Raw genomic sequence first — 26,852 nt, forward strand, 5'->3', positions numbered from 1 at the left:
CAAGATTCTAAGAGGTGTTGGTGCGTAGATTCTGGCTGCTCAAAAGGAGGTACTAGTTGACTACTAGTGGGTCCCAGATTAGAGACGGGCAGACACAGCTGAGTGAGAGAGCACAGGCGATGGGGACCCCCAAGTGTAAAGGGGCAGAATGAGCACCCCTGGGAGACTGCAAATCTGCTTGCAGAACCTCGGAGGAGGCTGCAACTTTTAACAAAGCAGGTAACCACTCACTGGGGCTTAAGCTAATCCACAGCATGATGAAACTGCGAAAGCTATTCATGTCTATTCATACTGTGGTTTGATCCTGGAGAATTTACTAGAAAAGTGTATGAAAGGTTGTGGGCACGCTTCATCCTGCTAAACCAAACTCAGACTTTACCTCCCCAAGTCTCTATGTCATCATGGTTTGGGAGAGGTGATGAAGGGAGCAGAAACACCACTGTCCTCCCCCAGAGAAAACAAACACCTGAAGCTAGGCATGAACCTCAAAGTAGCAATATATTTATTTACAAAATATACAGTTTCACAGAAACAGCTTCGCTTTATACACATAAACTTTATAATCACACAGAACCATGTAAACGATGTTAAGTGTCTGGCCTGGCCAATGCCAATGGGAGAGGCTTACTCTTGGGGTGACATCTTTCCCTCCCCTCACTTTATTAGCCACCAACCAGGAGCCCCTAGATGGGCCATGCCTAATTTGCATAAAGCTGATTGCAGCTGCCCAGCTCAAGCTAACACAAAAACCAAGGTGTCCTGACTTCCTAGACACCACCCACAGGGATAGAGATCTGTTAAAAGAACAAAAAGGAAATGAAGGAAACAGATCGAAATGACTACTGAGTACCTTCCAGAGGTGTCACCAGGCATCGAACCTTCTAAAAGCAATACAGCAATCGCCAGGCCTGGCAGTTCCGCTCTAAAATCACACATATTCTTAAATGCACTTTTAAAACTTCGTGGAGTTTTTTTTAAAAAAGAAAAACACTTTGGAACTTTGGCTATTCTCATGGTGAAGACACTGGACAGGCAATGTCATGGGGCAGATCTTTGGCAAATTCCTCTCCAACTTTTCCTGGACGTTTGCCCTCATCAGAGCCAGACAGCTGTCTGAGGAGAAGGTGGTTTCTAAGCCCACTTCTTACTATTCTTCTCTACAGCAGAACTTCTCCCTTGGGGGATCTTCACGATAAATTGGGTTTCAGAAACTATTTCTATTTCTGTGTTAATATAACCAACAGAATTAAAAACAAAACACAACAAAAAGCAGCTGGCTGGTGAAGCATGAACTATACTAGCGCAGAGCATGGGCTCCTATCAGCCAATTCGAGTTCAAGCCCCCTTTGTGCCTCAGGGAGAGAATGTGAAGAGTCCCCCGGGGAGCCCAGCACGAGGGTGCCACATGAAGACCCCAGCAGAGAGACCAGGGGTCCACCCTGCTGTAAATAAATAGGACCAACTTGGGCATTCTTCCCTTTTCATGCTTCACGAGAAACAATGTGTATGAAAACACACCCATCTACTTACCAAAAAAAAGAAAAAGTTTTTGAGAAGAGTATTTGAACTGCTAAAGAGCACTGTCAACTCTGGAGAAAGTGGGAGCCTTCCTGTCCCTGCAGGCCCCAGAGCCACCGGCGGCAGCCCAGGGTACACGGCCCTCGGACAGAGCCCTGTGCAAGCTCCAGGCACAAACTGCTGGGCTTCTCCAGGCCGGGCTGGCACCGGAGGCTCCCCGGCCCAGGGTCCCAGTTCAGATCGAAGGAAGTCCGCACAGTTCAGTGGTATATTCCTGGAGGCCAATGTTACCATATCGCTCACTCACCAATTTCAAAACAAAACAAAAAAACAAAAAACAAAAAAAGGCTTCAAATCCTAACCTTGCCCCGGGACACCAGCAGGCCAGCCTGTCTGAGGGCATCCTAAGAATCAACCACAGGAGAGGCCTTCCCTCCGAGTTTTCTCCACCTCATGAATAGAGGAACGCCGTTCCCGTGACTGCCTAACCTTTACGTTGCTACTGGAACAAGGTGAGGGAAAGAGAGGAGGACAGAATCCAAGTGCCCTCTCGCTTGAAAACAGCTCGCCTGGGCACCCCTAAGACCTCATACACCAACTGGAAAGGGCACCCCGGCAGAAATCTGCCAATACTTTTGGCTATATCGTGCAAAAAAGACAGGTTTTTTACATCGTGCAAAACAGGAAACTGAGTTATGAACACGGGCCACCTCAACCCCCCCAACCAACCCCTTTTCCGCCAAGAAGTGGCCACACACTGTCCCTTTTAAACAAACAGAAGGAAACCGAGGGATCACTAGCTAGCCACCGCCCCAGGGCTCCGCTCAGAGTGAGACCAGAGGACTCTAGCTGGCAGCCTGCGGGGACAAACAGACAGCAGCTAAGGCAGGGAGAGGGCAGGCCACGAAGGTAGGGGCAGCTCGATGGTTGCTGTACGGACACTTACGGTCAAAGACTTACACTTGGGAAAAAGCTTACACGTACGGCTGTTCATTAACAGGCCTGGGAAACTGAACATCTCCTCTCCCAAGACAGCGGAAGCAGGAAAACAGCTAGCGCTGGTTCCAGCCGGCGGAGTTTGTTAACAATGATAGCAAGAATTCACAACTACCACGTACCCTCACTTTCAGCCGAACCGAAGCCACTGTACTTGGGTGGTGAGCCCCCCTCCACTGCAGAGAACACAGCTCTAGCAGCAGCTTTGGCCAACAAGGATTTTATTCAGTCACTGGCAGATAACAGGTCCTACCCCGGACAGCCCGCCCTTTTGCTTAGGCACCTGAATGGCAGGGGTCTGCCCGCACCAGAGCTGAGAGTTCTGTGCTCAACTAAGAGGAGCCAAAAGGCCCCTCGTCCCTTCTGATTCCTCGCCCATGCTCTCCTCGCTCACCAACAGTCAGTCCAGAAACAGTTTCCGCGAGCCCATTCGGGAACGGTTGGAGCGGCGGATGTCAAACTTGGAGTCCCGGCACTTTTGGCAGACAAACACTTCCGGAACATTGGACTTCCGTATTTTCGCACAGGACAGGTGAATCCAGGTATGGCACTCGTTGCACTCTATCATAGGGCGGCCAGCAAACGGCTTCATGCAGAAGCAGGTGACGAGGTCCCAGGAGTCGTCATCTGAAGGGAGAGACACGTGTGTGAAGAGGAGAGCAAACACTGCCTGCACTCCCTCCCCCAGCGAGGTCCCTCCCCCAGCCCCCGGGGGTGCGGGGGGCAGAGCAGCTGAGCTGCAGTGAAGCCTGATCCTCAACACACACACACACTGAAGGGCAGGGCAGTGGAGTAAATGCGTGACCAAGGACACTGAAATGTGTGGCACCAGGAATTAACCGTGAGATGTTTACTGAGAAGCTATATTTATTTTTATATTTTGAGGCCTGTCCTGGAATCTCAGCTGTTTCTAGCTGCAATCACCCCCTTCCTAAACATCTCAGTGTCCACCTTCCGATACCGTCCTCTCTAGGGGTGGTGGGCACACTCTGCTGTCACCCTCCAGGGAAGGGACCGCTCTTCGGACCCCCTCAGGGGCCACTCACCCGAGTCCACCATTATGTCCTCATCATTGCCAGTGCTGTCCTCGTCCCGGAACACCACCTGCTTTCCCTGCCGGACAATAGTCCGTTTGCCTTCAGTTTTTATTTCTTTGACCTGATCAGGTGACACCGTGACACAAGATCCACTGGAAGGAGTATCGGAGTCCCAGCCCGAGCAGGGGTCGCCGGGAGCCTGGGGGATATCCTGCAGGGTGGGACTCGTGGGGGTCTCCACGTAGGGGTCAGCGGCTTCCAGCTTCAACAGGCTCCCCATGTACCCCTCCTTCACGGGCACGTCGCTGTCCCTTCGCTTCCTCTTCTTCTTCTTCTTCAGCTTGTCTGTCTTCTTTCTGTCCAGCAGGAAGTTACTGGGCTTGGCTCGCTGCAGGAGGGTGGGCTGCAGGTGGCCAAAGCAGTGGTCGGAGACCGGCAGGGGCACGGCCGACGCAATGTCAGTGAAGCCCGTGTCCCAGCCGTCGCTGTCAATGGTGCCAGCCGTGCTGTTGGCAGGGCTGGGGCTGCTCCTCAGAGGGAGCTCCTGAAAGGACAGAAGCACAGGTAGCCGGGGCCGAGTGGTATGACTAGTCCCCGGCAACAAGGGCTGGCCCCGAGCAGAGCTTCCCAGGCTCCGCACCCCCACCCTCCAGCCAGGTCAGGACTACAGACAAGGGCTATCAGAAACGTGACCTTCTCAGCTCTCGTAAGCAGTGCTCTTTAGGAACAGTGTCATGAGTACTTTACTATGACCTTCCAGACAGAATGTTAACCCACCAGGAGGAAAACCTTCCCTTGCTGAGCCCTCAGCCCCTGTCCCAGAGCCAGGAACTCATTCGATGCCCAGTAAATATCTAGAAAGATGCCAAGAACACCCTCTCATACCCCCTTATCTTTCCCGGATTGTAAAATCTCCCTTCCATTTGCGGTCCCAAGGGTTGCATTTTTTTTTTTTAATTAAATGAATTTAAATTAGTTTTGAGAATTTCCTGACACTCTTTCTAAAAACTGGAGATATCCCCAAATATTACAAAATCAAACTAGGTAATTACTGCCCCAAAGCAGTGAGCTAATCCCTATGGCTCCTTCAGACCATTCAAGCATTTTATTTGTAAATAGTGGCAACATTCTGCGTGGCACAAAGAGTGCATTTATCCACGTACAGCAAACAGAAACGATAAGCCGATGCTGGGGTTTGGTCTCCCAGAAATACCATATTCCTTTCTTTTTAGCCCTGTACAAGTCTGAGCACCGTGACAACAGTGGTCCTCAGTCCTACCCTTTAGCAAGAAAAAAAAAAAAAAAAATCCTTTAAAATTCGGGATTTTGGCCACAAGTCCCTGAAGATTCTGTAATATGGTGCGCACAGCAACCAGGGAGCTGCTCACCAGGAAGGACAGTGTGGACCAGGCCCAACCATCCGGTTGAACCCCAGGCCTGGGCCCCAGCGTCCTCATCTGTAAAATGGGGATCAACAACAGCACCCATCTCATATATTGTAAGGGCCAAGAACACTGCCCAGCCACGGTGGGCACTCAGTAAGCCCTGGAGATTCCGAGCAGATGGACATCAAATATGTTATCTGCAAACCAACACTCAAAGTTTATTAAATCATTTCTAGACAAGCCTGCGTTTTCTATCAGACTTTTAGGAACCACCTCCCAGGCTGCGCTAACTTTTTAAGAAAGGTTTCTACCTGACAGCCGTCTGGCATCCCCCAGCAGCCCCCTCCCAAACCCCACCCGGCCAATGGTTTCACTGCCAGCAGCAGCACTGAAGATTACCTCCTTTGGATAAGGAATGTAGCCGGCATAGGCCAAGACAAAGGTGCAGAATTTGTTGAAATCCTCCACAGTCCTGCGCCTCTTGTAACTGGGGGAGCACTCCTGTTAGCAGGCGAGAAAACGGGTGTATTTGAGAGTAGGCACTTGTAGGTGGAATCCAGAAACAAAACTAAGCCAGCTGGAGCTTTTATTGTCAACCACTTGAAAATATACTGCTACGTTTACAAACACTCTAAGAAACAAGATAAGGTAGGTTTGGGTCAAGAACTAACACTGCGCTCAGAAGGCTGAGGGAGGGGGATTGTGATGTTATGCCAAGCACACTGGGAAACTGGGCAGGAGATAAAAACGTAGAAAAGTCTACTTCTTAGTGCTCCCGTGGCATTTTCCGACATTATCTATCACGCTCTGCAGGCCTATCAGGAGCTCTAATAACTACTTTTTTGCCACAGATTTTCCATTTTGAAAATAAAGTCCAGCTGCAGCTGTAATCAAAGTATTTTAAGTGATTTCAGAAGTCAACTGCTCCTGATCCTACAAAGCTCGCTCAGGCCTGAACCCTCCCCAGCCAGGGCTGTGTGGCCCCCTCCTCCTAGCACTCCCCACTTCTCCCTCCCCTGCTGCAACACCCAACATCCAGGGGGCCAGAACCCAAATGTTCTCTGACTCAGAAAATACACCAGAAATGCTCGGGCTGGGGGGCGCCTGGGTGGCTCAGTCGTTAAGCGTCTGCCTTCGGCTCAGGTCATGGTCCCAGGTTTCTGGGATCGAGCCTCCCATCAGGCTCCCTGCTCCGCGGGAAGCCTGCTTCTCCCTCTCCCACTCCCCCTGCTTGTGTTCCCTCTCTCGCTGCGTCTCTCTGTCAAATAAATAAGTAAAATCTAAAAAAAAGAAAAATGCTCGGGCTGGGTTTACTCGCACCTTTAAGATGAAATACGAGAGGGTTTTGGCTTGTGTGTCCTGTCTCCATCAATCTAGAAATGCCCTCAACAAGAAGGGTTTTTTTCCTGAGGAACAGCAGCTCCGGGAGAAAGAACCCTTATTTGCTACTAAGCAAAACAACTCTGCTTTATTTCGGCTTATTCGACTAGCGTTATTTACTGAAGTCTCCTTTAAGCACTTTAGTACCCACCCCAACCTCATCCTTACGTGCTCAGCTACCATTTCCAGGGCCCAGGGTCCCACTACCCTGCAAGGACGAACGCGGGACAGGAAATCGGGGGGTGGGTTCCTGGACCCAACCCAGCCCCTCCCCAGGACCGAGGGCCAAGAAAGCGGCCCGGTAGCCGGCGTGCTGCCCGCAGGTTTCCTTCCAAGGGCTCCACTTCTGATTTTCTCAACTTGGTTCTAGCAGACCACCTCCGCCCCCCACCCCCGGCCAGTCGGACCCCGAGGGGCGCGCAGGTTGGCGGAGCACCCGCCTCGGAGCGGTCCCCGGCATTTCCTGCGTCGGAGAGACCCTGCCCCCACCCCCGGGAAGAACTGACCGCCCGCGCTCCGGCCGCGGTGGGAGGGCCGCAGCCCTCGGCCCTCAAACTCTCGGGGAGAACTTTTATTTAGGCGGGGAACACGCACAAGTGGGTCAGGGGCCTGGACGTGGAGTGGAAGGCGGCGGCGGCCTCGGGCCCGGGGCGGAGGGACCCGCGCCACCCCCGCCCCGCCCGCCTCGCCCGCCTCGCCCGCCTCGCCGCCTTTAGGAAAAGCAGATGGCGGTGCGGCCCCCTCCCCGCCCTCCGCGGAAGCCGCCCCCCGCCGGCACTCGGCCCCGGAAGGTGCGGGGCCCATCCCGCGGGGGAGGGGGCGCGGGAAGCCGGGCAGGATTCGGGGTCCGGGGCCGGTGGGCCCCGCGAACCCCTGAGGCGGCAGCGCAGCGGACGAACGCGCCCGGCGCCGCCTCCCCCACCCGCCTGCGGCCGGACCCGCACCCCAGCCCCGCGGGCCTCCGGAGGGAGAAGGGACCGAGGCGGGGGCGCCAGAGGGGCCGCCCGGGAGAACCGAGGGCCGATCCCCGGAAGGAGGGGGAGCCGGGGCGGGGCGAGAGAGCCCGCGGCCGGGGGGCGGGGGCCCCGGAGGGGGAGGAGAGAGTGCCGAGGGTGGGGGGCTCGACTCGGGTGTTTACGGGGGTGGGGACCCGGCAGGACTAGGCCCCCGGCGCCGGAGGGGGCGGGGGCCGCGCGGGAGTCAGGGGGCGGGGCGCGGACTACCGGGCCCGGGGATTAAGGGAGAAGGCGGGGGCGCGCGGAGCGGAGTCCCCGTCCGAGGGGGACCGCGAGCCCCTCCGGGAGGGGGGAGGGGCTCCTAAGAGAAGCGGGAACGCGAGGCGGCGGCGGCTAGGACCGAGTCCCCGGGGGCAGGGAAGGAGTAAGCCAAGCCGGCGGGGAGAGGCCGGGGGCCCAGACAGGTCCCGGAGCTACGCGAGGCCGGGGAAGGGTGGGCGCGGCGGCCCTAGGGAAGGGGCGCCGGGAGGACGCGGACGCCCGCGGCAGGGACGCCGAGGCGAGGGCCGGCAGGGAGAACGGGGCGCGGGCCCGAGTGGGGGGCGGGGTTGGGCGCCCAAGGGGGCGACGAGGGAAGGCTGGGGGAGGGGAGGGCGGCGGTCGGCCGGCGGGGGTCCGGCTGCCGGGAGCGCAGGACTGGAGTGGGGGTGGGTCGGGGGCGGTCGGGACGCAGCCCTCACTCACCTCCGGGTGGAAGGCGGCGGCGCAAGAGTCGGAGTCCATGTTCAGGGTGGGGGGCGGCGGCTACGGGAGTGCAGGGGCCCGGGATGCGGGCGCCGGGCCACCGAGCCGCTCAGGGCTGGGGGCTCCGGCGGCCGCGCAGAGCGAGGGCGGACCCGGGAGGGGTCGCCCCGGCTGGAGGTGATGAGGGGGCTCGGCGCGTTGCGTCCCGGGCTCAGTGCTCCCGGGCCGGCGGTTCCACGGCCGAGCAGAGTTGGCGATGCAGCTCCTGCGGCCGGCGCGGTGGGAGAGGCGGGAGAGTCGCTGCGGGGGGCGGCGGCGGCGGCGAGCGGGAACCCGACCCGCTCCCCGACCTGACGCCCAGTTCGGCTCGTGTCTCGGGAGGGAGGGCGGGAGAGCCGCGAGGGCTGTCGGGAAATGTAGTCTGTGGGCGACGGGAAGCCGAAGGCGCGGGGGCGGGCGCGGAGCATTGTGGGAGTAGTAGTCCCAGCTCCGCCTCTGAGGGGCACAAAGGCCGCCTCGCGGACTCCAGCCCCCATAGAGCTCTGCGGCGGCAGCCCGGTTTGTGGGGGCGGTGGCTCCGGGACCTGAGGCTGCCGGAGCGGGGGAGGTGCGGAGGCTCGCGCTGGCTCTGCGGTGGGGGAGGGGCGGCGCGAGTGGTAGCGCCGCGGTCTCGGCGGGGGCGAGGGGCGGGGGTCACCCCGGCGGGTGGGGGCGGGGCTGACGGCCTCGGTCGAGGAGGGCGGTGGCAGCGGCTGCCGTCTCCTTTTGGACTTGGGGGTTCGTGCCCCTTTGTGGGGCCGTGGTCCCCGCGGCGGGGGCGACGGGCACTGACGTCGCGGCCGCCGCCTGGGCTCGGACCCGGCGGGGCGAACTTGTTTTCGCGGCCGGGGTATTCTGGCCGGCTCCTCCTGTCCCGGGGGTCCTGGGACGGCGGGACTGAGGATCTCCTGGTGTCTGTAGGATCCACTTTGGGGTGTCGAGTAACTGCGTTTTTAAAAACTCTGTGCCAGGGTTATCAGTGTTTTGGAAGATGTTAGTCTTAAATTCGCTTTTTTTCTCTCTCTCTTTCCTCTCTGCCTGATCTTGGGACTACCCCTGTTTTCTTTAATTGAATTACCTTCCGAATGTATTCCTCACAGCATTACACCAGTGGGGTGAGGGGAAAACGTGGTTGAGAGATCTGGTATTGACAATGATTTTACTGATGCTTGATTGAGTTTGCGGTGTTTAAATGCTGGACCAATGAGTATTTTACAACTTTATATGTTGAAGATTGATCGACTCTGAACACTTAGTTGAAAATTATCTACTCTGATAAAATTACCATTGGGGGCCTGACATTTTTGAACATTTTTGATAACCATTTGAAAGGAAAAAATCTATAAATGTTCAATAACATGTTTGGTAGCTTCGAAGACGAACTGCGTTAAAGAGGAGGGACGTAAAATTTTAAATTCGAATCAGGAAACTGACTCCTGGACCCACTAAATCAGAAAAGATGATTGGAAGAACCTCTAGGAGATTATTTCTAAGGGAGTGAGTGCCTCGCTGGTTGACTGTTGCTGTTTAGATTAAGATAATTCTGAAGGAAACTACTGGTTAAGAGACTGGGTTTATCTCAGAAATACTTCTCTGAGCCTCAGCTTCCTAAACTATAAAAGTTTTATCGTAGTTCCTTTCTCCATAAATGGTAGTTTACTATTGTTGTTGTTATCTTTTAATGTTATTTCAGCAATGCCTTACCGGATTGGAGGACTCCCCAGCATGGATAACAAATTGAGGTGCTCTAGAAAGTCAGTAAGATTAAAAACAGACATTGGACTTTGCCTGTGGAAACATCACCAACAGTTTCATAGAGAGTTGTCACATTCAGGTGATTTAGCTAGATTTAGAATGTTACCTGATCACTGTGGCCAGAGCAAATGCCCTGAGGTCAGCTAGCATTGCCCAGGGCCAGATTACCAGGAGCAACTTGTTTTGCCTGAGTAAGAAAGGGCCACCATGAAGGATATTATCCTATTGTTAGTTTAAAGGTATAAATGCCAAAAAGAATATTGATTGGAGGTGAAGTACAAATAAGAGGGAATTTTTGTAACTGATCATTGTTGGCAGTGATGTAATTTTTCACGTAGGAAATATTAAATCCCCTTCCCATTAAGAAAGTGAAATAAAGAATTTGTTCATAATAATAATGGACTTGAAGACAAAACCCTAGAATTCAGGGATCTATATTGAATGGAACCACTCAGTCACACTGAGGAAAGAACATTCCATACCTGGGTTGTGTCATGTAACAGTGATAACTCTTGCTCAGAATAGGTATTCAATATATATATATATATATATATATATATATATATATATATATATATATAATTTTTTTTTTTTTTTTTTTTAAGATTTTATTTATTTATTTGACAGAGAGAAAGAGAACAAGCAGGGGGAGTTGCAGGCAGAGGGAGAGGGAGACGCAGGTTCCCCACTGAGCAGAGAGCCCCATGTGGACCTCAATGCCAGGACCCTGGGATCATGACCTGAGCCACCCAGGCATCCCGCAATAGATATTTCTTGAGTAAGTTACTCATAAATAGTAGTTCTTAGTACACAGATGTGACCAATACTACCTGATGTAGTCTGCTTGTTTCCCTGCCTGCCACTCCAATATTTTCATGGAGGACCTTCTTGGCCTCCTTCCTTTGATTCCCCTTAGAAATTTAGCCCTTTGGAGGAGATTTAGACATTATATCTACCATCCCATTCCTAGACTCAGGGAAGGACTAGAATACCAATAATTGACCCAGATTCAATAGCATAATATGTACATGTGGGGAAATGTAGTTGGTTTATCTAGTCTATTTCTCAGGTGTCCTCCACTACACCTGGGCTCCAGGAGGCAAATTTGGAATTCAAGGATTAATGCAAGAGCATTAGCCACAGTAGCCAGATTCTTGGAGTCTGTGATTCCTTGTTTTCTGCTTAAAAAAAAAAAAAAAAAAAAAAATTATATATATATATGTATTATAATCTGATGATTATAGTTATTTGGAAAAGAAGAAAAAAACCAATGTTAGACAGGTTGTGACAAGTTTTAAAATACTAAGAATACCATAGTTTCCCAGTAAGTAACTTGAGAATGTAGTTATTTTAATTGGGTTACCAAATATAGTTTCACCTTTCTAAATCTCACCAGCTACACTACATTCATTTGGGGAACATTCAGGAAAGCTTTCTGCCTCCCATTATAACTTAGTGCTTGAGTGCAGGCATGAACATAACCAAAGGTTTGTCTTTCCCAGAAATGCTTGTTGGTGGTTCAGCTTTTTGTTCAGCTTTAATAGTATGGAATTCCTGTGGATCGTTCCCAGCTGCAATTTTCTGACTTTCCCACTTCCATCTCCAGGAGAAGAAAAAAACGTGATAATTCCCCCAAATTGTCTTGTTCAACTTTTCGTACCTTGACCACTGTATGAATATATATATATATATGAATAGTTTTAAGTCATTAATAAATAATTTTTAAACCATGTATTGTCAGCTCTTTATATAGCAAGAAAAATAACTTATACACAGAGATCAAATGAACTTGCTGTGTTATGGCTCATACCGGTAAACCATAAACATTAATAGCTAACACTATGCCAGATACTGTTGAAATGTTTTGATCTACCGTATCATTTACATATATAGTGCACTTAATAAATAGGGAATACTGTAGCGTTCCTTAAAGAAAAGTTTACATAGAGTAAGTTTATTACAAGCCACACTTTAGGTGGTCCAGAAGCAGAAAAGAATCAGGGTGTATGATAGGAAAAAAGGCGCAATCTCTTTTTTGATTGTATAAATGCTAAAGTATGTGTTCCTAAATGTTCGCAAAGGGGGGGAAAAGGAGGATAACAGTGGCTTTTGTAAAATGATCTCAGTGACCTCTTGTCCTGTCTGCCTAAAATTAGAATTCAGATATCAAAATTGCATAGTTTGAATGTTTAAAATGAAATGGTACCATTATTTGTTAAATCTCATTAAATTACTTTATCATGAAGAAGTTACTCAGGCAGAGACCATTTTCATGATCGTGGAAGAGGTAAATTTTTAAAACTTTCATAGTTGAAGTTTAATCTTTTTTTTTTGTCCGCACCCCCCAGCCCCCCAGCTGCCCTCTCCCCAGAAGTTTAATCTTTAAATACAAACATTTCCCCCTAAACTATGGGTCGTTGACTAGATTTAACACTTTTCTTACCAAACACTAGTGTTTCTACCATGGCAAGCTGTGGAATGACATTTCAAGTCTGCCGACTACGGGTCGCCTGTGTGGCTCAGTCGTTAAGCGTCTGCCTTCGGCTCAGGTCATGATCCCAGGGTCCTGGGATCGAGCCCCGCATCGGGCTCCCTGCTTGGCGGGAGGCCTGCTTCTCCCTCTCCTACTCCCCCTGCTTGCGTTCCCTCTCTCGCTAGGTCTCTTGTCAAATAAATAAAATCTTAAAAAAAAAAAAAAGTTTGCCAACTATATCAATCACATGGTCATACTTCAGTAAATGAATTTCTCACATTCCCATCTTCAACTCTTAAGGTTGATGAGTGAAAAAAGGAACTAGATAGCGTGCCTGGGTTAGTAGGTTCTTCAAATTTCCAAACAGCTGATGGGTCTAAATCTGTTTCTTTATTTTCTGACCAAATTCCTTTGTTGACTTAGATATGTACACATGGCTTCAAATGCTCCCCTTTTAGGTCCCAGATATTAATATACCCTTTTTCTCAAAAACTGAATTTTTAATTTTATTTTAAACGTATTATTTCCTTAATACACAGAATGGAAAATACAGGCAAGCACAAACGAAACAAACCTAACCACCTAGAGAATACGTTACCTTCACAATTGTCTTGTAGGCATATGAATACAGACAACAAATTGGGTGATACTACCAGTAATCAGCTCGACAGGATAGCATGAATATCCTTCCATTTCTTTTTTTTTTTTTTAAGATTTTATTTATTTATTTGACAGAGACACGGTGCGAGAGGGAACACAAGCAGGGGGTGTGGAAGAGGGAGAAGCAGGCTTCCCGCGGAGCAGGGAGCCTGATGTGGGGCTCGATCCCAGGACCCTGGGATCATGACCTGAGCCAAAGGCAGACGCTTAACGACTGAGCCACCCAGGCGCCCCTATCTTTCCATTTCAATAAACATATGCATCATCATTCATCAAGGCTTCACAGTAAGGCTGATTTATTTAAATAGTTACATGAAACATTCACTACCGAAATATTTTTGATTTATTAAAGCTTTGCTTTCTGCAAGGTGGACGTGTTCTGACCCAGAGGGACTGGAGTACTTTTCCCTGCAAACATCCTACTTCCTGGCTACTCAGACTTTCTTGTCACAAAGCCTGTGCAAGTAAGCTATTGGCCGGGCTCCTGGGCCCAGGAATGCTGCCGCTGCCGTTAATAGCTGTGTGAACAGTCCATCTATGGGCAACAGGCAGCTGCCTGGGTACCTGAATGTTTTCTTACTTAGGCCTGTGCTTCCCATGCTGAAATTTGGACCAGATACATTCTCATGGCAAGATGATGAGATTCACGAGGACAAGGGAAAGCCTGCAGTTTGCATTTCAGAGATGAAATAAAAACAAGATGTCTTCTCCAAAGGTTGCACTGACTTAGCTGGAACCAAGAAATGACACCATCCCCCCCTCCCACCTCCTGTGTGCCTGGCCCCCCCGGGGACACACGTGGGCAAGCGGGTGAGGCGTTCCCCAGGAATGTCTGCGAGGCCCACGGGGCCTGCGTGGGGGCTATTAAATAACCAAAACCCAGGTTTCTTTCGAGAAACAAAAGGACTGGATTCGAAATAAGGGTCTTTTCTAAAAGTGGGCAAAGAGTACATTAAAGAAAAACCGTGGCTACGTTCAAAGTGCTGGCATTGTATCTCCTGGAACCAAAATAAGGAAGATTCCTTTCTTCACAGTCACCCCACAAGTGACTGTGACGTTCCTGAACGCCCACACCCCTGGTTTTCAAGGCACTCCCCTGTCTGACCTTGAACTAAAGGCACTGTCCCCAGGCCCCTAGTGTCCCCTCTCCTGGAATAGGAAAAACTGCTATTTTCCCCGGAATTATTTACATTACTTCTATGATTGTAATTTTCTGGTCCTTGAGCCTTTTGTTCAGCCTCATAGTGCTTTCTTCTGAATTCTTACGACTGTCTCCTACTCTCTGCCTTCCATTTCCAGGAGAGGGGGGCCAGGAGGTCTGGGGTCGAACCCGAGCAGGCCTTTCCCCTTCTCAAGACAGCTCTGGAGCCTGAGTCTCTATGAATCGGCAACTAAAACTGCGCCTTGTGCCCTGACGAAAGTTAATGACCTAAGAGTTAGTCAAGTTTGAAACTCCTGCAGGAACACAGTGGAGCGGATTCCTGGCATCCGGCCTCGTGTCACTTATAAATGCGCCAAGAAAAAACGTCACCTAAAAAGCTTATACTTGTTCAAGCTTTGGTCCTGAATTGTAAAAATCCTGTCCTTTGAAATCAGCCCAGCGATAAGGCTATCTAGCAACCCTTGGAACCAGTGGAATTCAAAACAAAACAAGAAAAAGGCATTGTAGCGAGCCGCCCAGGGGCTCAGGGGCCGACGCAGTAGGGAAGTCTGGCGCGAAAGGGGTGGCTCGGGTTCCGGGCGCCGAGCTCGCCTTCGCCGGCTTTCGCTCCGCAGCCGGGCCCGGTGGGTCGTGGGCGGGCCCTAGAGGCCCCCGACCCCGGCCGGAGAGAGGACACTCGTCGCCCGGCGTGCCCGGCTCGGGCGGGGGGCGCGGGCAGCCCCGGAAAGGCGCGGACACGGGGCGAGCGGGCCGGTGACTCAGCCTGGGGCGCGGGGCGGGCGGCGCCGCCGGACCCGGAGGGGTTAAGTGGGCGGGGCCCAGCGACGCCCCGCCCTCCCGGGCCCGCCCCCGAGGCCGCGCCGCCCGGCAGTACTTATAGCGGCGGGCGCGGGGCGCGCGGCGTTCCTCCCGCTGGCCCCGGCCGCGGCGCGCTCCAGTGTCCCCAGCGACGGCGCCATGGAGCGGCCGGCGCCCCTGGCCGTGCTGCCCTTCTCGGACCCCGCGCACGCGCTGAGCCTGCTGCGCGGCCTGAGCCAGCTCCGCGCCGAGCGCAAGTTCCTGGACGTGACGCTGGAGGCGGCGGGCGGGCGCGACTTCCCCGCGCACCGCGCGGTGCTGGCGGCCGCCAGCCCCTACTTCCGCGCCATGTTCGCGGGACAGCTGCGCGAGAGCCGCGCCGAGCGGGTGCGCCTGCACGGCGTGCCGCCCGACATGCTGCAGCTGCTGCTGGACTTCAGCTACACGGGCCGCGTGGCGGTGAGCGGCGACAACGCCGAGCCGCTGCTGCGAGCCGCCGACCTGCTGCAGTTCCCGGCGGTGAAGGAGGCGTGCGGCGCCTTCCTGCAGCAGCAGCTCGACCTGGCCAACTGCCTGGACATGCAGGACTTCGCCGAGGCCTTCAGCTGCGCGGGGCTGGCGAGCGCGGCGCAGCGCTTCATCCTGCGCCACGTGGGCGAGCTGGGCCCCGAGCAGCTGGAGCGCCTGCCGCTGGCGCGCCTGCTGCGCTACCTGCACGACGACGGGCTGTGCGTGCCCAAGGAGGAGGCCGCCTATCAGCTGGCGCTGCGCTGGGTGCGCGCGGACCCGCCGCGCCGCGCCGCGCACTGGCCGCAGCTGCTCGAGGCTGTGCGCCTGCCCTTCGTGCGCCGCTTCTACCTGCTGGCGCACGTCGAGGCCGAGCCGCTGGTGGCGCGCTGCCCGCCCTGCCTGCGCCTGCTGCGCGAGGCACGCGACTTCCAGGCTGCGCGCTACGACCGCCACGACCGCGGGCCCTGCCCCCGCATGCGCCCGCGCCCCTCCACCGGCCTCGCCGAGATCCTCGTGCTCGTGGGCGGCTGCGACCAGGACTGCGACGAGTTGGTCACCGTCGACTGCTACAACCCGCAGACGGGCCAGTGGCGCTACCTGGCCGAGTTCCCCGACCACCTGGGCGGGGGCTACAGCATCGTGGCGCTGGGCAACGACATCTACGTGACGGGTGAGGGGACTGGGGGCCCGCCGGGGGGACCCTGGGTTAGCCTCCCGCGCCCGTGGGAGAGCGTGTGTTCCCGCTGGAGGAACCTGTGAATCCCGGGACCGCCCCACAGTGCGAGCGGCCCGTTGCCCGGCCCCCCGCCCTCAGCTGGCCAGTGGGTACATTTCTAGAGCTGGGGCTTTCGACCTAGAAGACCGTTGTGTGAGCGGGGACAAGCAGCTGCTTGTGGTCTCTTTGTTCCCGGTGCGGGGGTGCCAGCCTAGATGACAGATGAGCCCACTCCTTGCCCGGGAGGTGCCCCCACCCCCATTTGGATAGAGGATACAGGGTCATTCACCCCACACAATGGGTGCTTTCTCTTTCTCCCTAAGGAATCCAGGGACAGGCAGGGCCTGGAGCTCCGTGAGACATCCGTTCCGGGTCCTGGAGATTTCTCCCGCCCAGCTGAGCCACACGGGCCCCCTGACGCACTCATTCTGTCACCAGCGATAAGGTTCCCTCAGGCTTGCACCTAGGCTGTGCGCTAGGGGTCACATGGTGTTTAGGCTGCTCGCGGCCCAGGGACTGTAAACATGGTCACATGCTAAGAGGTTTTCTTCCAGTTACTTGGCCCAAACCCCAAAACACTGCCGAGTCATGCTGGGCGGGTCCCAGCCTGCTCTGGTCTTGGGTATCTCCCACATTTTTCATTAAAGATGAATCCCAGTTCAGACATGGGGCTACCTCCTTCCCTGGGGTGAGGAGGGGCGGTCTCTGTGACAGCTATATAAGGAAAGAACCGGACTCCGCAAGCACTGGGCCCTGCAGAAGGCTGTTATCAGTCAGGGAACCGAGGCTGGGGCCCGGCCCAGCCCGGCACATTCAGGAGAAAGCCAGCTCTGAGCTCTGGTGTGTCGTCGTCGTCGTCGTTGTCGTCGTCGTCCTCCTCGTCCGTCCCCCGCCACCTCCGGTTGACAAGTGGAGGAATCCTGGCCTGAGGACACGCTCAGTTCCTCTTTGGCCTGCTGCTCTGTTTCAGCCTTTGCTGGAATATGCTGGAATGGGTCCCTTTCCAACCTGAGACTGGCCCTGAGTTTGGGAGCTGCGCCCTCCCAACATACGAAAGTCTGGCCGGTGAACTCCCTCCCAGAACTGGTTAGACTCGCCCCAACTTTGCACACCCCTTCCATAAATGTCTCAGCGGAGCAGCTAATCCTGTGGGTTTAGACAGGTGGCTGGGTCATTCCATACAGCTGCCTGTAGGGAATTCCATGGGGCGACAGCACTGGCTTCAGCTGCCTTGGACAGTTACCCTTTACAAGGAAGAAAGCAGGTGGAGTGCACTTGTAAGAGCTTTGTCTTTTAAAAAAACTCAAGGCTATGAGGCAGACAGAATGTCATGCATCCTCTGCCTTGTGGCACCAACTTTGGGGACAGTAGGGGATGCGACCCCCAGGGTTGTTGGGGGTCCCTTCACACTGTGGAAATTCTAATGTGCTGGGAAGACCTGGTTTAATTTATAATTATAGCCAGCCCCACTGGTGGGGGGTTGGGGGGCTAGCTCTTTTTTGAAAGAAACGTGGAGAGAGTGGACATTGTACTTGTAGGACTTGATGCGTTTACCCAGACAGAGCACGTGTCGGTAACCTGCACCTAATCAAGAACTGGAGGCCCCAGAATTCCACTCCTGTTACTTGCCCTGTCAGGTTCTTGTGTGCAGAGTGAAGTAGATTTCCTCTCCACTTGTCCTGGCGCTGGCTTGTTTTGGGGGGGGGGCGCCCAGAAAGGCGAGAATTCCTCGAACAAGTCCCTGTGCACCTTAACCCACCTGCTTTGTGGCTCACCAGAAGTTTTGGCGCTGAGACGGATGCCCTGGTTCAGTTGAGGTGTTTGACAGTGAATGGGGCCGTCCAGACTGAGATTGCAGTTTACTCAGAATTGCGGCCACAGGGCCTTTGCTTGACCCACACAGATTTAGCAGTGTTCTTATGGCCTGAGGCTCTGTTGTCCTCCCAGGCTGTGGTCAGCATGTGCACGGACTTCACCCCAGCATGGAGCCAGCCCCCAGCCGCAGCTTTGGTGAAAGAGGACGGGAGGGGACCGGTGTTTACATTGAAACCCAATGAAGTTACTTCCTGCCCTGGGAGACTCCCTTGGGGAAGTTCATGGAGGCAGGGGTGGGTGACTCAGCCCGAGTCAGCATGGGCTGACCTGTCCCCCGCACGTCCCGGCAGGTGGGTCTGACGGCTCCCGGCTCTATGACTGCGTGTGGAGGTACAATTCCAGCGTGAACGAGTGGACGGAGGTGGCACCCATGCTGAAGGCCCGCGAGTACCACAGCTCCTCCGTGCTGGACGGGCTGCTGTACGTGGTGGCTGCGGACAGCACGGAGCGCTACGACCACACCGCGGACTCCTGGGAGGCCCTGCAGCCCATGACCTACCCCATGGACAACTGCTCCACCACCGCCTGCCGCGGCCGCGTCTACGCCATCGGCTCCCTGGCCGGCGAGGAGACCATGGTGATGCAGTGCTACCACCCGGACACCGACCTGTGGTCGCTGGTGGACTGCGGCCAGCTCCCACCCTGGTCCTTCGCGCCCAAGACCGTGACTCTGAACGGACTTATGTACTTCATCAGGTGAGTCCCCAGTGGCCGAGGCCACTTCTCAGTCTTCCTTCCCAGGCCCGGTGCTGAGGCACGTACATCCTCGCCGTGCTCCCCATTTCGTAGATGAGGAAGCAGCCCGAGCTGGGATCCCAGCCAGGTCTTTCCAACCTGGAGCCTTTGTTCTGCCCCGTTTCTTAGAACAGTTTCTGTGGGCTTCTAGGTTTCCTTCATCAAGGGACCCTAACTGAGGGAGTTAGAGCCTTTGATTGACTGATTGATTGATTAGAGTTGGGTCCTTCCAGAGAACTTGAGATTCCTAGAAGCTAAATAAAATGTGTTGCTTTGCCTGCTCTTCCACCTGGAGGATCCCAGTCTAAGCCCTGGTGGTTCTCAGAAGGCACTTGTTATAAAGGAACCTGTCCTACCTAAGAGGGATTTTGAATCTTAAAAAGACTAGGGGAGAGCTCTCTGGGCACTTGAGTCTCTGGGGAGGGGCTGCCTTGTCCGAGGGACCCCGTGTTCACCTAGCAGAGTGTCCACGCTCGGCCGCCAGGTGCAGGAGGTAGGTGGGGGCTCCACCCCTCGATTTAAAGCAGCACTTGGGCCGTCAGTGCATTTGTGCAGGTCCTGCCCCTTCCCTCCCTACCCGAGCTGGCCCAGGGAAGCCTCACAGTCCTGCGGAGTGAATGCTGTTCTCTAAGGACCCCACAGCCACACTGGACCAGGGAGGGACCTGGGATGGAGCCGGCCCCAAAGCTACCTGGGAGACACAATGACGATGACGAGACTCAGCACATGGCAGGGCCCTGAGCTTTCTGTGGCCTGTCTCCGAGTCGATCTCCGTGACCATCTGATGAGATGGGCACCACTGGTCATCCCTGCTTCACAGATAGCAACGGAGGCTTCTGGGGGTAGGGACGTACGGGACGCACCAGGTTTGAATCAAGGATAGCCAGCCCGGGTCCTGGTATAATGGTTTCCCCGGGCCAGGCTGTGTCCTTGCCAGTGTGGGGCGGAGATGGGTGGCCAGGGGGTCTTGGTGACCTGCCACAGCCAGATTCCCCCTCGTCGTGGGCCAGTGGGCATCTGGGGGCTCCTGCCTGCTGTGCTCAGCCTCCGTGTGTGTGTGTGTGTGTGTGTGCGTGCGTGTGTGTGTGTGCGCGTGTGTGTGCGCGTGCGTGTGTGTGTGCGCGCGTGTGCGTGTGCGTGCGTGTGTGTGTGTGCGCGTGTGCGTGTGTGTGCGCGCGCGTGTGTGTGCGTGCGTGTGTGCGTGCGCGCGTGTGCGTGTGTGCGTGTGCGTGCGTGTGTGCGCGTGCGTGTGTGTGTGCGCGTGTGTGTGCGCGTGCGTGTGTGTGCGCGCGCGTGTGTGTGCGTGCGTGTGTGTGCGCGTGTGTGTGTGCGTGTGTGCGTGTGTGTGTGTGTGTGTGTGTGCGTGCGCTTGCAGGTGTGCGTCCCTGCTCCTCCCTCCTTGGCCTGGAGCCTGTCTGAAGCTGTGGGACCAGGAGGGAAGGGTAAGGTCTGAACTGTAGTTTCCTCCGTCCCCTTTAGGCTGGGGCTTTGAATGGGGAGCCTCCAAGGAAGTATGTACTGGGTTCCCCTTGTCTCGAGTTCTAAGCTGCGCTGGCCTTTGTCTGCCCCCGCCACTCCCCAAGACCCAAGGCTCCCTTCTCAGGCTTTCTTGGTGAGCACCTTCAGCACAGAGATGGCACCGTTTGCCACGCGTCCTTGTATGCCAGGAACCTACAGGGCCGCTCTGAGAAAATCCTGGGATCTCCCGCAGCTCTGGTCCTGCTATAAAACACCATCTGACCCTTTACCCAGCTCTCCCTCCCCCAAGTCAAGGTAGATGTCTTCAGAGAGGGGCTGGGGACAGCTATAAATACTTCTGAGAGTGCCAGAACCTTGGCTTCAGCCCTTCGGTAGCAGTTCCAGCTTGAGCGCCTTTGAGAATGTCCTCCGTGCCCTGTGATCCTAAAGCAAAATGGGCTCAAGGACCAGTCTGCCCCCCGAAGGCCCCCTGTGCCTTGCTCCTCCACGATGGAGCCTCTTGTCAGTTGCTAACCGCCCTCCCCACCCCCCCGTGGAAGCATTAGGGTGCCCCCCGTGCCCACTGTTAGCCTTTGCATGGGTTCACCTAAGCCATTGGAGCCTGGGGGTGGCAGGCTCCGCTCTGCCTCAACACCCCGCCCCCCAAACCAGGCGGAGAGAGTGAGCATCGGGGAAAGGCAGCCCGATTGTCCTCGGGGGGAACAGTGCGGGCAAGGCCCGGGGTCTCGTTCTGATGCACTTGAGTGTTCGTCCCAGAGCCACCCAGTTCATGCACCCCGCTGCCTAATAAGCCACGTAATGCCCTGCTCAGAACGCCACCTGTCCGGGCAGCTCCTGTCCACAAGTACCCAGTGCTGGGCCGAGGCCTCAGCTCCTCAGCTGCTGCTGCTGCCCTGGGCCCCTCCCTTCTCCAGTGGCCCGCCCGGTCCCTGTGTGCGGCTCCTTGGCCGGGGTGCCCAGCCCCCCGCAGGAGGAGATGCTGGGAGCACCGTCCAGCCTGGCGCCTGCGGCTGCAGTTTATAGCTCTGTGCTGGGGGAGGGCAGCCGAGCTAATTGTCCTCATCATGGGGGCCACAAACTAAGAATGGTTTTTACACCTTGAAATGGTTGGGGGGAAAAAAATCCAAGCAGGAGTGGTATTTTATGATGTGAAAAGTTGCACGAAATTCACATTTCTGTGTCCGTAAATACGGTTTTTGTGGAATGCAGCCACCCCTTAGTCCGTGGTCGCCCCTGCGCGTACGGCGGCGGGCGGCGTTGGGGAGTTGCTACGGAGTGTGCTGTCTGAGGCCCAGCTGACTGGCCCTTCTGCTGACCCCTGACTCGTTGCTGTCACTGCTGTTTGGGGGCTCGTGTCTCTGCTTTTCGAGGCTGGGCCTTTGAGCCTTTTGTTGCAGGGACCAAGAGGATGTCAAACAAGGTTGCAGGATCCTGACCCCAAAGGGAAGGGCAGCACTGGTGACCGTGGCTTTCCCGTGACCGTGGCTGTCCTGCTGGGCACCCAGGACACAGCAGGGAACGGGAGGAGACTTGGGGGGCTGACCGTGGACGGGGCCAGGGCGCATGGCAGTGTGCCGTGGGGCGGGCAGGAGGCTGGCCTGGCCCGGTCAGCCATGGAAGGGAAGACGAGCCCAGATCGGAAGACCGAGAGCAGATGGGTGGGAAGAGCTGTGATGAGTTCAGATCCGAAGTGGGGCCGCCAGTGGGGGCAGGGAGGCTGCCCTGGTGTAGAGCGGTGGGAAGGGTTTAAGCACCGGAAGCTGTGTCTTCAGGTTTGAGAAGCAGAGTCTGGTTCCGGCCTCAGAGCCTAAGCCAGATAGGTGTGAGGGCCTGAAATTGGCCCCTGCAAACCAGCGCTAGGGTCTCACTGGCCTCTGGACTTCAGATGGCATCAAAGAAGTTCCCAAGGGACAGGGGCCTGTGTGGCCCTGCTCTCTAGCTCCTCACACCCAGGGATGCTTCCTCCTGGCTCTGACACATTCCCCCCCCCCCCCCCCCAGGGACGATTCTGCGGAGGTGGACGTGTATAACCCCACAAAGAACGAATGGGACAAGATCCCATCTATGAATCAGGTAAATATGCAGACGTGTTGGCATTGGAAGCACAGGCTTGTCCTGTTTTCTGGCCAAAGCGTTGCCATGACGTGTCTGGGAACTAGTCCTGGTGGGTGGGGCCTGTGTTGAGGCCTTTCCCAGGGTTATGTCACTTAAGAGAGGACTGGTTTTTCCCTCAGTTTGTACTGTGGGGCACTGAGACCTTACATAAATCCCTAGGTCAGACAGTTTAGCGAGTTCATCCATGCAGGCCCGTGTTTATTGGGTACCTGCTTTATAAGTCAGCATGTGGGGAAGAACGTTCCACAGAGGGACAGCAAGTGCAAAGGCCCTGGGGCAGAGTGTGCCTAGTGTGGTCGTAGAAGAAGCCCCCCAGCCCAGTGTGGCTGGAGCAGAGTGAACAAGGGGACAGCAGAGAGCATGAGGTCAGACAGGAGTGACCCTGAGAAGACATTTATTGAGTGCCTACTGTGTACCCTAAACAGGACAGTGTTGCTATCTGATCAGGGTCTCTCCTTTCCGTTTATTGAGAAGAGAGGTCTGTGATGGAGCTGGGAAAGCGTGGCAGCATTTGGCCACGTGGGCAGTTCCCTTAGTCCCAGAGAGTTGTGTAAATCCGCTCACATCTTTTTTGTCTTCCTTAAAATTTCCAAACCTGTTCTCATGCTACCTCTGCATGGCAGTTGTGACGACTGTCACAATTCCCAACATCCCAGTTTAACATTGTTACGTTTAGGAAATGTAACTTTGTTTTTCCCCATAACGACCTACCCGTTAATTAGAGCAAATTTGGGAAAGATGGGGTGGTCCGGTTTTGCGGGTCAGAGCTCAGACTTTGGTCCAGACCTGGCTCTGCCTCCATCAGCCCCACAAGGCTGTTTTCCCACCTGTGGGACGAGGAGAGCAGCCCAGCCCAGGCTGCCTCAAGCTGATGCTGCTTGCGGGGAGACTCGCTGCTCCAGCAGCCTCCCAGCATCACAGGGACCAGGCATGGCCTGGGACCCCCTGGGGCCTGTTTTCTGAGCTGGGGTGTAGGAAGCATGCAGGTCTGTCCTGGGAAGGGTGCGGAGGCCACCTTTCCCGAGGGTCCTGGGCACCTTCTCCATGGAGAGAGACGGGGGGGTCCCCGCCGTGCCCTGGCTGCCAGCCTCCACTTGCCCATCCCCTTTGGCCCGCAGGTGCACGTGGGGGGCAGCCTGGCCGTCCTTGGAGGGAAGCTCTATGTCTCAGGTGGTTACGACAATACGTTTGAACTCTCTGACGTGGTGGAGGCCTATGACCCAGAGACTCGGGCCTGGAGTGTCGTGGGACGGCTCCCAGAGCCCACCTTCTGGCATGGCAGCGTCAGCATCTTCCGCCAGTTCATGCCCCAGATGCCCTCGGGCGGGCGCGGCTTTGAACTGGCCAGTGGCAGCAGCGACCTGGATGTGGCCCGGCCCCGGCTGCCGCAGAGCCCCGGCCAGCTGCACTAGCCCCGGCCCGGCCCGGGGAGGGCCTCGGTGCAGGTGACACGGCACGTCTGCGGGGGGCGGTGAGCCCCTCCTCCGTGCACCAGGACAGGCTGGGCTCGGCAGGTGGAGCCTGGGCTCGGGCTGCTCAGTGAGCCTCAGGCTCTGACCCCAGGAGAGTTTCTGTCCTTGTGGAGCCTGACTCACAGCTGCTGGGACCACAGCCCGTTGCAGACGCCCCTCCCTCGGTCCAGGAAGAGCGGCCTCCCTGCCAGCCCAAGTCTCTGGCTCCAGCAGGTGACCCCTCCTGCTGCCCCTGCCTACGCCTCCTTGCTCCCACCTCAGAGAGGAGGGCTACTTGTGGGTCTCAGTCCTCCTTTGAGAGTCTCGGAGTGGTCCGGGCTGGCCTTCCCAGGCCTGTGTGGAGCATCGGGAAGCGGGCCGACGATGGCTGCAGCAGGTCCCAAACTCCACGTCCAGTGCCGGACATCCCAGTGGGCCACCTTCCCGGACAGAGGGGATCTGCCTGCCTGGCTCCTCCCCCCTGCTGGGGTGTCACACTGAAACACTGGGGTGATCCCAGCGATGCAGCCCAGTGGGACCGGACAGGAGTGCGGCCTTGAAGAGGGCCCCGAGGGACGTGCTGAGTAAATCCTATCTCCAATGAACCTGGGCTGAGGCAAACGCTGGGTGTCCCCATCCGCCCACCCCTCCAGCTGGCCTATTGCCACCTGCTTGGAGACCTCTCCGGGACTGTCCTCCCAGGTGGATGCAGGAGAGCGCAAAAGCCCACAGGTGCCAGGTGGTAGCTTCTTACTGGGAGGCCCAGGAGTTTGTCATGGAAGCCCAGCCAGGCAGATGGCTGCAGGTGCCCTCGCCCTCCCATGGGGGCAAAGGATCCTGCTGCTTCCAAAGGAAGCCCTGGGCAGGGCAGCCCCCACAGTTGGCTGCAAGGTTTGAAATGCAGTTTGGCCCTTCCTTAGAAGAAGGGGGAGGCGGGGAGGGAGGCAGCGAAAAACAGAGTCCTGGATTGATTCTTTAACGTCTTCCGGTGCCGTTTCTGCAGGGCAGGGTGACGCCCCCCACTCCTCCAAAGCCTGGGGCTTCTCCAGGAGGGTGGCAGGAGGAGCTCCTGGGAAACTCCACAGCTCAGGGGTCCCTGGTTTTCTCTGCGGAGTGAGTGGTCTTGTCTTCCCCAGATCCCCAAGTAACTTTTGGTTGGATTTGTCTTTCTTCCAAAGAAGAGGATGTTCCCATCTCCCTCATTAGAAACACGGAAAGCAAGTGTTCATTGAGTTGCCTTTCCCAGTGAACTAAGTTGGAGATGCGTTCTTACCAGTAGAAGAAAAACCTTCTAGCACTGTCCCTCCATAAGCAGCCCTGAAACACTTTTATTGGCCAGAGGGCATGGGTGGTTCTGGGGAGGAAGTCTTGTGGCCTCAAGAGCCGTAGGCTGGGGTCCCCACCTCATGCCCTCATGGTCAGGTTAGACTCCTTGCTCCGGAACCCCCGGCTGGAGCAGCTCCAGCTCACAGCCATCCCCTTCCATCCCCTCGGGCGTCCCCCACCTGGTCACCTCCGCACACCCACTGTGCCTGGCGCTGTGGGAAGACGGGGTGGTGGGCCTGCCTGGGACTCCCCTGCTGGGCAGGCCTAGGGCTGTGGGATCCCTTGGGCCTGGGCTTCTTCATGCCCAGGTCTCACCTTCAGCCCTCCTCGTAGGAGTGTTGTCGTCCCCCAGGTGGTGGTCTGACTCCACGCTCCCCGGGCTGGGGATGCCTCTCTGGCTCGGTGCCTTCCCAGCAGGCTAAGCCCCCGGAGGTCGCCCGTGCTCTGTGAGGCTGCCCAGGCAGGCAGGATGGCTTGTCTCCTGGCAGCGGCAGGGGGAGGCCAGGGCTGCACCACTCAGGACTGATGGGGCCCTGTGCCAGCCGCTGGGGCCTGCCCACTCGGTGAGGGGACATGTCACACAGGTAGATGTGGCAACTGCTGCCCGGTCATCTGCAGGGCGCCCTCCCAGAGGAAGAACGCAGGCCTGGACCTCGTGGGCGCGCTCTGCGAAGGCAGGGTGGACACGTGCTGTGGTTGCTGGAACTCTCCCGGCCTCCCTCCAGTGGGGCTGGGCTCGGTCAAGGTCAAGGATTTCCCGTGGTCGGTGACTTACAGGGAGAGGTATCCTGTAACGCTTTTTTGTTGGGACGGGGCACTGCAGACACCTTCTTGTTTTTCTTACAAAAGCAGCTTTTGTGGGCCGCACAGCAGGCGCGGTCAGTGCTGAGCGCTGGTGCCCGCTCAGGCCTTTGTGTGGCCTCCCCTGCAGAAGCTCCCTCACGGCGGGGGCCCCGCGTCCTGGTTCCTACTCCTTCTGGGACTTCACTGCGACTAGCTAGCACGTGACTGGCGGCCACGCAGGTGGCGGCTGGTGGCTCTGCACTCGCTCTCGACTTCCGCGGGTCCCCCCCACCCAGACCCCGTCTTTGGTTTGGAACACCAGGGGCAGGAAGGGGAGACGGCAGCCTCAGCAGCAGCAGGTTCCTGCAGACCCCAGCCGGGGGCCCGGGCTCAGGGCCGGCCCTCCCTCGCCCCCCCTGCTCCCCCTGGCAGGGCCCTCGGTGCTGAGGCCCCCGCCACGTGGGGATGTCTGCACGCTGACTGGGCTCAGAGGTGGGCCAGCTGGGGGTCGGGCTGTCTGTGTGTTGGATGTACAGAACTTTCGGTCTGTGAGACAAATTAAGTTATGAAAATTCAGTGACTTGTATTTAATGCTGATTTGCTATAAAGTATTCTATATTTATATGATTTGAGAGACTCTTGTGTACTAAAGGACATGCCCCTTTCGGTGTCCAACATCTAGTTCCAACCCCAGAGGGTGGGGCAGATTTGTCTATTTATTTGTTCTATAGGCCTAGGTGTCCGGAATCCTGTTTAAGATTTTAAGATGCCTTCAATATATACTTTTTGAAATAAACTATTTCCTATACACCTGGTGTCATGGTCTTTATCCTGCTGCTGGTGTCTTAGAAACTTGGGCAGAGGCAGAGCAGTGTAGGGCTGTCCCCGTTCCAGCAGGGGAAGGGGACAGAGTTTGGGGTGCCCAGGGCTCATGCTAACAGTCTTGGAGCAAAGCTTTTA

The 26,852-nt window shown here is 55.8% G+C and overlaps 2 protein-coding genes across 2 annotated transcripts; one reads left to right on the top strand and one right to left on the bottom strand.

The window, feature by feature from the left end:
• Positions 1–252: 252 nt before the first annotated feature.
• On the bottom strand, positions 253–8,378 carry PHF13 (PHD finger protein 13). The gene is made up of 4 exons (XM_032394684.1): positions 8,017–8,378; positions 5,336–5,437; positions 3,561–4,095; positions 253–3,141 (listed from the first exon to the last, which is right to left on the bottom strand). Exons 1-4 carry the CDS (start codon positions 8,053–8,055, stop codon positions 2,915–2,917), a joined length of 903 nt encoding a protein of 300 aa, XP_032250575.1. The 5' UTR covers positions 8,056–8,378; the 3' UTR covers positions 253–2,914.
• Positions 8,379–15,023: 6,645 nt separating this feature from the next.
• Positions 15,024–26,852, top strand: KLHL21 (kelch like family member 21). The gene is made up of 4 exons (XM_032394696.1): positions 15,024–16,083; positions 18,294–18,699; positions 22,218–22,290; positions 23,451–26,852. Exons 1-4 carry the CDS (start codon positions 15,063–15,065, stop codon positions 23,742–23,744), a joined length of 1,794 nt encoding a protein of 597 aa, XP_032250587.1. The 5' UTR covers positions 15,024–15,062; the 3' UTR covers positions 23,745–26,852.

This window comes from Phoca vitulina, unplaced genomic scaffold, assembly GCF_004348235.1.
Source record: "Phoca vitulina isolate PV1807 unplaced genomic scaffold, GSC_HSeal_1.0 scaffold2, whole genome shotgun sequence".
Classification (NCBI taxonomy): domain Eukaryota; kingdom Metazoa; phylum Chordata; class Mammalia; order Carnivora; family Phocidae; genus Phoca; species Phoca vitulina.

Coding starts and splice junctions, on each gene's coding strand:
- KLHL21 (XM_032394696.1), top strand. CDS start 15,063: ATGGAGCGGCCGGCGCCCCTGGCCGTGCTGCCCTTCTCGGACCCCGCG. Junction 16,084..18,293: donor CAACGACATCTACGTGACGG/GTGAGGGGACTG, acceptor ACGTCCCGGCAG/GTGGGTCTGACGGCTCCCGG. Junction 22,291..23,450: donor AGATCCCATCTATGAATCAG/GTAAATATGCAG, acceptor TTTGGCCCGCAG/GTGCACGTGGGGGGCAGCCT.
- PHF13 (XM_032394684.1), bottom strand. CDS start 8,055: ATGGACTCCGACTCTTGCGCCGCCGCCTTCCACCCGGAG. Junction 4,096..5,335: donor ACATTCCTTATCCAAAGGAG/GTAATCTTCAGT, acceptor CTGTCCTTTCAG/GAGCTCCCTCTGAGGAGCAG. Junction 3,142..3,560: donor GGACATAATGGTGGACTCGG/GTGAGTGGCCCC, acceptor CTCTCCCTTCAG/ATGACGACTCCTGGGACCTC.